The sequence below is a fragment of the Natrix helvetica genome, assembly GCF_964273705.1.
Source record: "Natrix helvetica genome assembly, chromosome: Z".
Lineage (NCBI taxonomy): Eukaryota > Metazoa > Chordata > Lepidosauria > Squamata > Natricidae > Natrix > Natrix helvetica.
This window is the reverse complement of record NC_138554.1, coordinates 119517336-119531606: the sequence shown is the minus strand read 5'-3', so window position 1 is coordinate 119531606 and position 14271 is coordinate 119517336. Positions and strand designations below refer to the sequence as shown.

Genomic DNA, 14271 nt, shown 5'->3' with positions numbered 1-14271 from the left:
TTTTGGTTGAATTATTTCCAACTAACTATGTGTGGTGAATGAATGTTTGCCTTGCTTTGAATTAATATATGGAACATGAAATAGCAGATTTTGTCTTTTAGCACAACCTTTCTCAGTGTCTATGAAGATTCTCAGTCATCCAGATTATGGTTGTTCCAAAGGTGTTTTTTCAGCAGGCAACTGGACTTTCTGGTTTTTCTTTGAAGACGTTTCACTTCTTATCCAAGAAGCTTCTTCAGTTCTGATTGGATGGTGGGAAATGGAAGGATTTGTACTCCTTGCAGACAGCTGGTCATTGCATTCTTTTAGACAGTTGACCATCCGATTGGGGACAAACCATCCGATTGGGGGAAAGTGTTCTAAATACATTTCTAACTGGCTCTATTTAACTTATAAATGATAATTGATTTACATAATACTTAGGTGAAACACTTTTCCTAATACTTTAATCCTAGGGAAATATCTCTTCTGTTCATTGGAATCACAATTTCCCTGTATCTTAAAACTTTTATTAGATAGTTTATGCCTTTTAATTAATTTAAGCTACCTGCAAACATTCAGAGTATTATTTTAGCCTTTTTCAAAGTCTCCGATTACTCCTCCCAGCTTTTATATTAAATACTTATAAAACTGCTTTTTTACTTGACTATCACATCTGTGTTTCTTGAAGTCAAACTCTGCTGTTATCCCAATCATCATCTGGGATTCATTCCCTCTCTTTTCTCTTTTTCTTTAGATAGAGTAAAAAAAAAGTGTGGTTCATGATTTGCTGACGTGTTTCAAAGTCACAAATGTTACATTACCAATTATAGCAATATTTTATTTATCTGCTTGCTTTGTTTTGAGTAGTGGTAGCAGTGGAGGAAGTGGCAGTCGAGAAAACAGTGGGAGCAGCGGAATTGGCATACCCATTGCAGTGCCTACACCCTCACCACCAACTATTGGCCAAGGTATTTATTGATCAAAGCCCAGAAACCTATTTTAACAAACAATTCAGGGGAAAAATGGATTCTGTGCAATATATCATCATCCTCTATATCATTTAGAATAGTTCCTCTGCTAATTCTTGCAGTAACTTAATTTAGCCACTAGGTATTGGTGGACACATTGATGTGGCTTCCCCATGGATGTAGTTTCTCCCCAAGTAGAAAACAAGACCCTGTTAAGTAAATAAATTTCAAGAGGACTGAACATTTGTAGAACTATGTTGTGATCATAGAAAACAGAAAAAAAAAAAGAAAACAGAAGAAAAGCATTTATCTTTTATGTTTATGTATGAAAATGAACAGAACCTTGTTTAATTTTTTATCATAGGCTTTTTTTGAAAGCAGCAATGTTTGTTTTTTTAGTTATCATTTATAACAACATTTTGGGTGTCAAAATACATCCCCAAAATTGTATTTGGTTTATCTGTGATATATATGGTTGTTTTTTTCTCTCAGCTTCTTAAAAATACCATTCAAAATTAAGTATTCCATATATATATTTGTCTGTCCACACGTATGCAAGCAATACCTTCACATTTTTAATAAAAATCCCTTGAAAAGCTAATAAGTAATTTTGAAAATTAAAACACATGAAAATTTTGACAGTTGTCTTATCTGCTGGCAGCACATTTTTCACTGGATTTTGGTTAAAAAAATTGAGTTCAGCTTACCTGCAAGTATATATAGTAGCCTTTTAAAACAAGTTATTACTTTATTGAGAATAAATCTGAATCCTCACGTAGATTAGAAAAGCAGCAACGAGCAAACCAAATTTCTTTAATAATTAACTGACGAGTTTGAGTTTATTTGTAGATCAAGATATGACTGGCAATTGAATGATTTTAGCAGCACCAATAACTGTTTTTTTCTAAAGCTCTTTCAGGATTCCAAAAGATCTCGAGATGGACAGCAGGCTGAATTCAATCTTTTGAGCATAATGACATTTGTTTATTTTTTGAACTACTAGATAGGGTTCCTTTTCTAACTTTCTTTACAGGACAGATGAATTGATGGAATTGGGTTTCAATTCTTGTGTGGTTTTTGACTTGAGTATAATAACAATAATTACTTACATAACCATTTTACAATTTCCAGGGTAAAAATATTATGCAGAAAAGGTGTAAGAAATAGTAAGTGAAACAAATTAAGGAATGAAATAAGAGGAAAGGAATGGGAAAATAGCTAAATTTAATTTACACAAACTGTATTCACTGCCCTGAATTTTTATTTTGTTGCAAACCACCTTTGCTTGTCAAGCAATTGTGCAGCTACATACACAGTACTTTGTTATTCATGCAGTATTAAGGAATAATCATAATTTGAGGACTTAACTGCCTAAGTGCACTTTTGCCTTTTATCTTCTGCATAGTCTACTTATTTAAAGGAGCATAGTAGCTCTCAAATATTCATCATGAATATTGGAATTATGTAGCATTGTGCCTTTTGAAATATTAAAATATATATTTATATTAGTTAAGGTAAATCCTTTTCTTTCTCCCCAAAACACACAATTGGATGCGGGTTTTTCCCCTTTATCTGCTCCATGAAGTCTAAGTGGATTTGAATTTTCATGCGTTTACTGTGCTGTGGTCTCCTTACCCTTTTTCTCTTCCCCTCCCTTATTCTTGGTTTCTGCATTGTGTTCTAAGTTGTTGTTTGTGTTTCGTTTTGCTCAAGTCGTCTTGGTTCCTTTTGGCTCTTGCATTTCAGCTGTTCCTGGGTCAGCTCCTGGTTCGCAGTATGGCACAATGACCAGGCAGATTTCCCGACACAACTCTACCACTTCTTCAGCCTCTTCTGCTGGATTTAGGAGGAATCCTTCTGTGACTGCTCCATTTTCTGCTCAACCTCATATTAATGGCGGGCCTCTCTATTCTCAAAACTCAAGTAAGGTTACCGCAAAGCATAGAACTCCTGGGTTTGTTTGGGGGAAAACCAGTTTGAAAGTTTTACAAATATCTTGGTTTAATCATCGATCTGAGTCACTAAGACATATCCAGATAGACGGTCTTCATCCAAGCCATAATTGACAAGGCCAAGAAAAGTTTTGCACCTACACAAGTTGTTTCTCGCCCTCCTTCCCCTTCCCCTTTCCTCTTGTGTTGCCTGGCTTCAACCATTAAGATACTCTTTATAAAACCAGTTTCACACTGAAACTACCATTTAATCTGTAGCTATAGAACAAGTTATGATTTTGGCTTTTTTTTAGAGGAAGAAACAGAATAGCTTTTCCCAACGTGATCAACTTTGTTTAGATTTGGATTCCCAGAGTAATCCAGCTAGCAAGCCTATTGCTAAGATTTTGAGAGTTCATCTGGATCACTGATAGGGAGAGATTTCAGAAATGAGAAGAACACCCGAGTAGTTCTTAATATGATAACAAGAGATTCTGCTACGTTCAGTCTACAGTTTCCAAATAAATTGGTAATATCTGCTTGCTAAAGATAGGCGCATTTTCAAATAAATAAAAAAAATGTCTTTCATCTATCACTTCGCTAGTAAGATTAAAGAATGACCTTAGAGGGACGCAGTGGCTCAGTGGCTAAGATGCTGAGCTTGTTGATCAGAAAGGTTGGCAGTTCGGCAGTTCAAATCCCTAGTGCCGTGTAACAGAGTGAGCTCCCGTTACTTGTCCCAGTTTCTGCCAACCTAGCAGTTTGAAAGCATGTAAAAAATGGAAGTAGAAAAATAAGAGCCACTTTGGTGGGAAGGTAACAGTGTTCTGTGTGCCTTCGGCATTGAGTCATGCCAGCCACATGAACATGGATACGTCTTCAGACAGCACTGGCTCTTCGGCTTTGAAACGTAGATTAGCACCGCCCCCTAGAGGAACCTTTATCTTTTTTGGAAAGACCTTATCTGAGCTTTTTAAATTTAATTTAATGCTTTTTTTTAATAATCACATTGCTGATCTAATACAGATACTAAAGTTCATCAATATATTAATGATTGTCACATTAAAAAAATACTCTGTGGTCACCAATTTTAACTTGACTAGATATTTTACTTTTCTCTTAAATTTAAGATCTAATGTCCTAGATTTGATAAAATAAATTCAAAATTTCCCTGGAAAGCAAATTGATTTTATTGGGGGGGGGGGGAATGAGGAATAGCTAGTCAACCTTGGCAACAAGAGTCTTGAGAAATTGACATTTGTGTTCTATTTCTTACTAGGCACATAAAACTGGATTAATATGAAATGAGCTGAGAGTTAGTATTTAATTGTAAATATAAATACTGAATCTTGGAATTGTTTAAAATCAATCCATTTTTGGAAATCCAAAATTTGAATGAGCAGTTCCATTCCTTTTACTTTTCTGAACACAATAACTTGAATTGGGTTAAAAAAAAATACAATGAGATCATTTGCATTTCTCAAGGTGGTGGATCCCTCTGACATCCTCTTATAATTGCTTCTAAGGACAGTTTCTTGATCTTATTTTATTTTATTATATTTATTATATTTTATTTTATTTATCTATCACATTAAAAACTGTCCATCTCCCTTAGAGAAGGAATCTATTACTTGCAGTGATGGGTTCCTACTAGTTCAGCCTGGTTTGGCGGCCTGGATCGTTAGAACCGGCAGCGACCCAGGCCTGCCACGCCCCTGAACTGGTTCCCTGGGTGGCGCCGTTGGTGCCCCCATCTTGTTTTCAGATCTGCACATGAACAGAACAATTTTAATTGCACTGCGCATGCACACAAAGCGCACATCCAGCGCGCGCACATGAAGCACAAACTTGAGCAAAACGGCAGTAGTTCCTGCTGGAACCCATCCCCGATTACTTGTGAAAGTGTACCTAATGGTCACTTTATAATGAATAAATATACACACACACACAGTAATCAGAGGTAGATATCCAGAAGTGAATGTGAGAAGATAAGAGGCATTCTAATAAAATACATTTTTCTTAAATCTGGCACCTGTTCTACGTACCCTTTGGATCAGTCTGAAAAGGCTTGTGTTTCTGAGCATCTTCCATGGTTCACGTTAGAGAATTAAACATGAAGAGAATTTAAGACAATTAAGCATTAGAGAATGTAATTTAATTTGATTTAATTTAATTAGCACTTCTAGACCGCCCCCCCCTCCCAAAGGGACTCGGGGCGGTGTACAGTCCATATCAAAAACATCATACATAATAACAATTAAAAATTAAATACATAAATAAATAAGAGGAGGATAAAATAGACAGAACTGTAATTGCTAAATAAATAATTTAAAATATACAAAATTTAAAACCCCAGTGTATAAGTCCCCTAAAAAACCAGTAGGAAATATATGCCAGGAGGTAGACGTTATGCCAGACCAGCCAGTCGGAACAGGTGTGTCTTCAGTTTCTGCCGGAAGGAGCGGAAGTCAGTGGTGGTTCTAATGTCGGGGGGGAGGTCATTCCAGAGGGTTGGGCCCATCACAGAGAAGGCCCTACTCCTTGGTGTCGCCCGTTGGCATTGCCTAGTGGACGGCACCAGGAGAAGCCCCTCCCTGTGAGAGCGAATTGGCCGCAGGGATGTATGTGGGAGGATGCGATCCCGCAGGTAACTAGGCCCTATGCCATGGAGCGCTTTAAAGATGGTGGTCAAAACCTTGAAACACACCCGAAAGACCACAGGTAGCCAGTGCAGCTCGCGCAGGAGCGGTGTTACGTGGGAGTACCTAGTACTCCCCATGACTGCCCGCGCGGCTGCGTTCTGGACTAGCTGCAGTCTTCGTGCGCGTCCCAAGGGAAGCCCCATGTAGAGAGCATTACAGTAGTCCATGCGAGACGTCACCAGTGCATGAGTGACCGTGCGTAGGGCATCCCGGTCCAGAAGGGGGCGCAATTGGCGCACCAGGCGGACCTGGTGGAACGCCCCCCTAGCCACGGCTGCCACATGGTCGTCCATTGACAGCCGGGCATCTAGGAGGACGCCCAAATTGCGCGCCTGTTCCACAGGGGGCAGTTGTTCGCCCCCTATGGCCAGCGTTGGAGTCAGCTGACTGAACCGAGGTGCCGGTAGCCACAGCCACTCAGTCTTGGAGGGGTTGAGTTTGAGTCTGTTGTCCCCCATCCAGACCCCTACGGCTTCCAAACACCGGGACATCACTTCGACAGCCTCGCTGGGGTGATTTGGGGTTGAAATGTACAGCTGAGTATCATCAGCGTACAGATGGTATTCAACCCCAAAACCACGGATGTACCCCTGCTCATAAATCTGAACAGAAATTCATGACAAGGGATTTATCTAACATATTGTTATGTATTTATCTGAGAGCCTTTGGCCTTTAAATCTATGTTAAAGATTCATAGTGAGGTTTGTTGGCCCTGTCAATCATTGGAAAATGCCTTAGGTAACTGGATGTGAGCATATATCGTGTTTCACCGAAAATATGACATGTCCTGATAATAAGGCCATGCCATATTTTTCTGGTGGGCAAAAATATAAGCCTTTCCCTGCAAATAAGCCCCCTGGACAACCCCCCCACCTCCGGCCAGGCAGAGCGCCATTCACCAACCTAGCGGTATCCCGAAGGTGCCAAGCCACGGGAACCAGGATGGTGGGAAAAGGTGATTGCATTGCTAGGTTGGTAAATGGCGCTGTGCCCCGCTGGAAAGGGAGACTGCTGGATGGTTGCTCATGATCATGGTCATTTCATGGCTGCTGTCCTGTGCTGCTGCGATAGCGCAACACAGCTCTGAGGCTATGCTCGGTTCTTTGGGAGCCCGCTCTCAAGAGAGCAGCTGCCCGGCAACCCCAAAACAACCCCCACCGATAATAAGGCCCAAGCCATATTTTGTGGGTAAAAAGAAAATAAGACCTTATTTGGGGGGAAACACGGTAATTGATAGTGAATTGTTGGTGGCTGACCATTATTAAGATGCTGGAAACATTTAAAAATGCAGCTTCAACTTCTATATCATTTTAAGACTAACACTTCAATAGTATGAAAACTTGTTATGAGTAATTCCTATGAAATCCTTAGCTTTACTTCATTACTTTGTAATGAACATATCTGTTTCGTGTGGATCAGTTTTTAATTTCATAGAATTACACTTCTTAAAGTTCTCTTTAAAAATCTCTCCTGAAATCCTCTGGTGCCGAACTTTTTAAAATATGAAAATAGTAAGACATACAAAATATAAATTTAATTTCATGCTAAAGAGCAGGCCGTCTATAAACTTTATTGCTTTGGCATTTTTGCCCTTCTTTTTTTTAAAGCTACCGCCATGATTGCAAGGGGCCTTTGCTACTTTTTTTTGCCTTTTTTACACCACTTTCCTCAGGAGAAAACATACTTGCTAAGGAAGAACACACAAACACCCATAGAGTTTCCCTCAAGTTGGCATTCCTGACAAGAGTTTGTGGTAAGATGGCAGGATGTCTATATTTCAACCCCACAAATGTTTTTAAACAGCGAAAGAGTATCTCACATATTATGAGTTTTATTTTATTTCTTAGGTTTTATTTTGCTTTGCTTTTTAATTGCCATGTGATTAAAAAGAAAACTTAGCAGAAGCTGTATTGCTAGGGTAGATAAGGAGGTCTTGTTGTGTGTTTCTGTTCATTGCGTAGCTTTTTTGTGGTCCAGTGTTACTGACAGCTACTTTTTGTTTTTATTTTCCTTTTCCTGTATCTATGTTTACTTCCCCGTTTATGGTGTGTGTGTTACTTCCAGTTTCTATTGCTCCACCCCCTCCCCCAATGCCTCAGTTGACTCCACAGATACCTCTCACAGGCTTCGTGGCCAGGGTGCAAGAAAACAGTAAGTTGGCAGCTTAGCTTCTCCAAAGAGTAGAGTCAACTCTTACTTTCTTTCTCTCTTTCTGTCTCTCTCTTTCTCTCTCTCTCCTGTAGCATGCATGGCTGGCCAGGCAGATTCTTCTCCTTGGTTTTACTGCTTTGAGAGTTTGGATGATTTTTTTCGTACTTAAAATGCTAATTCCATCTTGCATTTCAGCACCAACGTGGAACTGAAGGGTACATTTTCTTATGCTCCAATTATTGTTACTGATAACATTTTTAGACCTGTGATTTTGTTTGTTTGTTTAAGCATCCAAAATAATTTGGTAATTTGGTGAGAAATTAATAAAAAGATAGCACTCACACACCCTCTAGCTCTCTTTTGCCAACTCCCCAACCTGTTCATTTAGGAGATATAAATAATAATTTGATATACACATTCTTTTAAAGAAATCATAGTTATACCTGCATCTAATAAGGCATTGGATACAAAATTTTACAGATACAAGTGCATAGCTTTTTTAAAAAGTTTTAATTTGGGGCAATAGAACTATTTATGTAACCATCTTTAGCATTCCAAACCTCCAGGCCACACAAATGAGCGACGCCCCATCTGTGCACGTGGGGGATCTAAGCAGTGCGTGAAACAATGCCCTCTGGGCCGCGGAAAAAGCACTCTCCATGGAACCAGTCCCTAGAGTCCAAAAGATTGGGGGCTGCTGGTTTAAATCATTTTAGGATCAATCTAAGTTGGATGTTAAGTACTATGTTCAAATAACATCTCCCTAAAAGATGTTATATGACTTGACAGCATGTCAAGTTGAACACATTAACACAGAGGATTATGTGGCCCAGGAAGACTTGGTGCCAATAATATTTAATGGACTTTTATCTGACTTTTCTGCATAAAAATTATGTCAGGCAATTCAGGGCATCATCGAAAATGTGAAAACAAGTTAACCTTTCTTTGACTGAGGGTATCAGCTGGTCTTTTAATGGCTGCCCTTTAAATCTGGCGGGAACTGATAATGAAAGAATGGCTCCAAAACAGAAATTACATCTTGAAAATCATACTTATATATAAATCTACGTCAAAATTAAATAGGACTAAAAGAAGAGGGCAGCTGCATGATCCAGAAAAAGACATAGCTAAGTTTGGCAGCAATTTCTGGAAGTATTATAGGGGCTAGAGATAGTAAGACAGCATTCCTTTCATATTCCCAATGTCAGTAAGTTCTGTTGACAAAAGCATTACTTTTATTATCAACCTCTTTGTTTCTATGGGACCAAACTACACATTTTCAGGAAACTGGATCTTATCCAGAGTTTGAAGTTGCTGTTGTCCTTAGGAGCATGTCAGTACCCTTTATTTTAAGATTGTCTGAAGCTTTTCCTGCTTTTATGGGATCCTGACTATCTAGTATACTAATCTCATTTTCTGAAAAATAATAAAGACTGGTTGTAATTTGATAATGGAGATAGTTCTGTATTAATTTTCTTGACAGTGGTAATATAGCAAAGATTGATGTTTCATACATCTTAAGCAATTCTTGCCCTGGTTTTCCATTCTTGTACTTTGGGTTACTCTGAATTATACCTGGTGCTTCTAATAGACTTGAGCTTACTCAGTGGGACTTCTTACTGTTGTTTTTCATTCTGCTTCTTACCATCCAAATTTTTATCCAAAAATTTCCCAATTATTTGCAGAACTTTGGGTATTTGGTTGTAGGAGAAATTTTAAGTTTTTCTAGTAGGTTAATATCAGGTGTAAAGTACAGAAAACATGTAGTATTATTGTATCTATGATAAGTATTCAGGTGAGAAGCTCTTTTGTGGGGGAAAAATAGTTGAAATAAGAACTGAATGCTAGATCTTTTATAACTTATCTCAAGCTAAACAATTCTGGAATGAAAATATTTTCTGTTCAAGCCATTGTATTGTTTTTTACTGGATTAATCAATGAATTGCTTGGTTTTTATGTACAAAACAGCTGGGCTTGACCAATTAATCAAGGATACAATCCACTAAGTGTATGTATGTATATATATATGAACATATATATTTTTGATAGAACAGTTTCTAGGTCTGAGGACCTTAGGATAGGAGAGACTCTCACAATATTGTGCCTATTGGCATATTACATTGTGTTGAAAATATATGATCCTATTCTAGACCAATTATCAGGTTTGGATTCTAGAATGACCGATTGTGTTAGATCCACCTTTATTAGTATATGTGAAAAGGTAGTGCCCTGATATGTTGGTAAGGAACAGTTATGGGCAGTCTCTAAACTAAAGCACAACTGGTTCTAAGAATTCTGATGATAACTGAGCAAGTTACCTCTGCAATGTCTGAAATATTAAAGTAGTAAATAATAATAACATACTGATACATCTTCAAGAAGTTGTACTGTTTCATAAAAAAAAAAATACCCACCACTGCAAGCAACCAGCCCACAATGGAGGTCCTCTTGCCAACGTCACCTTTTCTCACTTCTCTCTTCTAAGGATGGTTCCTCCTGGGTTTCTTTCTAAGATACATCATATTGGGCAGATGCTGAGCCTCTGACACTACTGCAGGTACCCTGAATGCATTGGCTTCCCATCATGACGCCTCATCCTTTTGCAATAAATATTATGTAGCCGACTTGAAGCAGATGTAGGAGGTCAGCACTATAACCCACTATGATGCCTCCCAGAAAGAAGTGTAGACAAAAGGAGAGAACAAAGCATTTCATACATCCAAATGAATAAGTATGCTTGACAGATGATAATGAGACACATTCCAATGATCAAAGTCTACACTCCAAATCAAGAATTTTAGGTCCTACTACAATAAAAAGGCAGATCAATTACAATAGATATTCAACAAAAAAGGGTTGTAACTGAAAAGGTCTTAAACCCTTGATACGTAGTCATTACTTCAAAAACAACTCCAAGAGAAAGGAAGGATGGAAAACCAACTTCACTGTTCGTAGTATCATTTCTCATCCACCACCAGTAGATTCCAAAAGTCTGATTTAGAAAGCAATTAGCCACATGTCAGTAAACCTACACTACATTTATTTTATTATTGACTGATGATTAAATTTATTTGCCACTACTCTAGGCTGCTTACAATAATCAAAAAGAAGAAAAAGAACGAGTGTACATAGAACAAACGTAAAGTAATAGAATGGTAAAATAAACTATGAAAAAGAACACTATGAGAAAATATCAGTATGAAAGATGGATGGATAGAAAGCAGAGCGCAAAGGGGAGGGGGAAGGAAGTGGAGTCTGCCATCAATCCAGCAGCCACATCCAGTGTGGATTCTCCCATTTGATCCCCTGGCCAACTGACAGAGGTAGGTCTTCAGGTGTCCATGGAAGGTAGACGGTGGAGACAGAGCTTAGCTAGAAGGTAGGAGGTTCCAAAGGGTCAGTGTTGCAGCAGAGAACGGTCTTCTTCTGGATTTAGATACTTGGAGTTATTTACCCAACGGTATCTGAAGTAGGCCCTTTCTGCTGACATGAGTAGGAGGGGCTTATATATATCCGCGTGCATGTTAGATATGCACAATGTTTTTTTCGGAAGAACATTGATTCTTAGCCTGAGCCACTATTTGTATTTTTAAAATTTAAAACTAAACTCACTAACATGATGATACTTTAGCAACATTGTTTTTTACAGGCTCTTTAGTTGCTAGGCTTTCTTAAGAGATAGGTGAGAAAGAGAGAGATATCAATGCTGGAAAGTTGTTGTCCGGTTTAATCTAAGGGCAAATGTGAGCGTCTCCCATGTGTAACTTATTGTGAAAAATAACCCTTGATAATGTTCAAGGAGAGATTTGAACTGCATTGATCCAAAGTTTATGCTTTTTGGCTAAACCTATCAAGTCAAGATTTCACTTCCTTTCAGTGATGACCCCATATTTGCATATTTTTTTAAAAAAAATTTAAGGACAACATAAGACAAATTTAAAAATATGCAAGTGGGTTTATCACTGAATAAGGGACGCGGTGGCCTTGGACAATTCACTTTAATTAGGTAATTATAGAATATTATAACATAAAAAAGGGACATGGTGGCTCAGTGGCTAAGAACTGAGCTTGTCAATCAGAAAGGTCGGCAGTTCGGCGATTTGAATCCCTAGTGCCGCTTAACGGAGTGAGGTCCCATTACTTGTCCCAGCTTCTGCCAACCTAGCAGTTCGAAAGCATGTAAAAATGCAAGTAGAAAAATAGGGACCACTTTAGTGAGAAGGTAACAGCATTCCGTGCACCTTCGGCATTTAGTCATGCTGGACACATGACCATGGAGATGTCTTTGGACAGTGCTGGCTCTTCGGCTTTGAAACAGAGATAACCACTGCCCCCTAAAGTCGGGAACGACTAGCACCTATGTGCGAGGGGAAACTTTACCTTTATTTTTATCACTTTATCACTGAGTGGATGTGAAATCTGACTTGTTGATTATGTTTCTCCTCCATTTACACTTAAATGATGGAGCTGAAAATTAGCATAAAAGTATGGGGACCTTAAGTATTTTGAAAGATGTGCCCCAGTATTAACATTTGGACATACTTCAGTCAAAATGATACATTTTTCCAGTTACACTGAGGTTTTTTTGTGCTAATGATAACTTTAGATACCATTTGCATCTAGTGGTATTCAAAAAGCTTTACTATTACTGAATGATGCTCTTTTAAGCAAAAGTCATAGCAATTATTTTTCTCCTCTGGGATTTATCACTGCATGTGATAGGTTACAGGATTTGTGTGTGGGACAGTTAATGAATGAGATTTTAAGATTTTAACTAGCCTCTTTTGAATATGCCTTATCACCTACTACATTTTAGGATGTTACTGAGGATGCTGCAAATGGGGACATGTTAGGGGTTTAGATGATAAAGGCTGATGAAATTCTCTGGATAGTGTAGGTTAGCACGAGGCAGATTCTCCTGTCCTTGCAAGACAGGAATGTTTGTGATGCAGATTAAAAATTGGCCTTCTTTCCTCCCATCAGCATCAAAAGGAGACTTTGCTTGCATTAGAAGTGATGTTCTTTGCAGTGCCTCTGCATCTGGATATTTGTTCATCTAAGGCAAACATAAACTGACAAAATAAGACATTTGGCTTACAGCATTCAGCAATGGCTAAACCAGCCTCTTGAACGTGAAGCAATGAATGCCTTGAGAATCATTAAAGTGATGGTCTACATCTCACTTCTGCTAGTAATCAGCTTATGCCTCTGGAGTATCTGCTTTGAAGTTAGCATCTATAGTTCTGTGGCTGCCAATAACTTGCAAAGTTGTATGTCATAGCATTTTAACATATAAAGCATTCATCTCTAATCTATGCATGATACTGTTAGTGCATGTAACTAGTTTCTGTAATAGGTATGGACCTCTGATCATGGATTTACTTCTATTTGAACTAAATCTGACCAAATATTCTTCTTTCACTGATTCGCCAGTTGCTGACAGTCCAACTCCACCTCCACCACCACCTCCAGATGAGATGCCTATGTTTGATGACTCCCCACCACCTCCACCACCACCACCAGTGGATTATGAGGATGAGGAGGCTGCTGTAGTGCAGTACAATGATCCTTATGCTGATGGTGATCCAGCCTGGGCACCTAAAACTTATATTGAGAAAGGTAAAGGATGAATAGATTGGTGCTAAACACCCATTTCCAGATTCCTTAGGGAGATTTAAGCCACGTGTACCCCATTCAGATGACACCACCAAATGGATGAATTGACATAAATCCTTTTTTAAAAGAGTCGCAATACTCCTTCCTCTCAAAATTGTGCAGATTAGGAAATTAATACTAACCAGATCTATTGAATTGTTTCTGAAGGTTACACATTTAAGATCTTGGTTGTACTGAAACACTAAGTGAGCTGTCTATGGCCCTCCAGTTGTTGTTGGATTGCATCATATATTGACTAATATTGATAGAAACCATGTATTTCATGAGTTAGAAATCAAATATACGTATTGTAAATATAAACCTGTATTAGATTCTATCCTTGATTTTCCGCTTTATTTCCACCAGTTGTGTAACCAGTGGTATAAAGTTTTCCTATGATTAACCTGTCTCCACCTTTGGTATCTGAACACTCTTCCTCTCTAGCAGAAGTGGTGCTAAGATAGGAATGTATCCACAAATAGAAATATCATTGATAGTTGACATGTTCCTCTATTGCTAGCTGCTGCATACTTTGTATTAAAATCATTAAATGTTTTATTTTCAATTCAGCACAGCCTTCCCAACATGGTGCTTTTTAAATGTGATGGGATTACAATTCTCAAAATTCCTCTGCCCAGCTGAGTCTGGGAGTTGAAGTCCTAATACTTAAAGAGCGTGCCACTTTGGGAAGGCTTATTTAGCATGATATGTGAATTCAGACTTTGTGACTTGTTAAATCATGTTTTTTTAAAAAAATGTATAGCTTCATTTAGTTAGCTCAACTATTCTCCACATACTTTGCATCTGAAAATTTACCAGAACCCTCAAATTAGAATTGCCTTGTTTTTGCAAAGTAATAAAATAATATGTAAGGTATCCTAC

At 38.3% G+C, this 14271-nt stretch overlaps 1 protein-coding gene across 3 annotated transcripts in view; it reads left to right on the top strand.

The window, feature by feature from the left end:
* ABI1 (abl interactor 1) overlaps positions 1-14271 on the top strand; it is a 100598-nt gene that overhangs the window by 82551 nt on the left and 3776 nt on the right. The window contains exons 6-9 of one of the 3 annotated variants that reach the window (XM_081932192.1): positions 850-950; positions 2697-2873; positions 7648-7734; positions 13168-13353. In XM_081932192.1, the coding sequence (XP_081788318.1) occupies positions 850-950; positions 2697-2873; positions 7648-7734; positions 13168-13353 (551 nt within the window). The remainder of the gene's footprint in view (positions 1-849; positions 951-2696; positions 2874-7647; positions 7735-13167; positions 13354-14271) is intronic. The other 2 variants (XM_081932190.1, XM_081932191.1) reach the window with 2 other exon arrangements.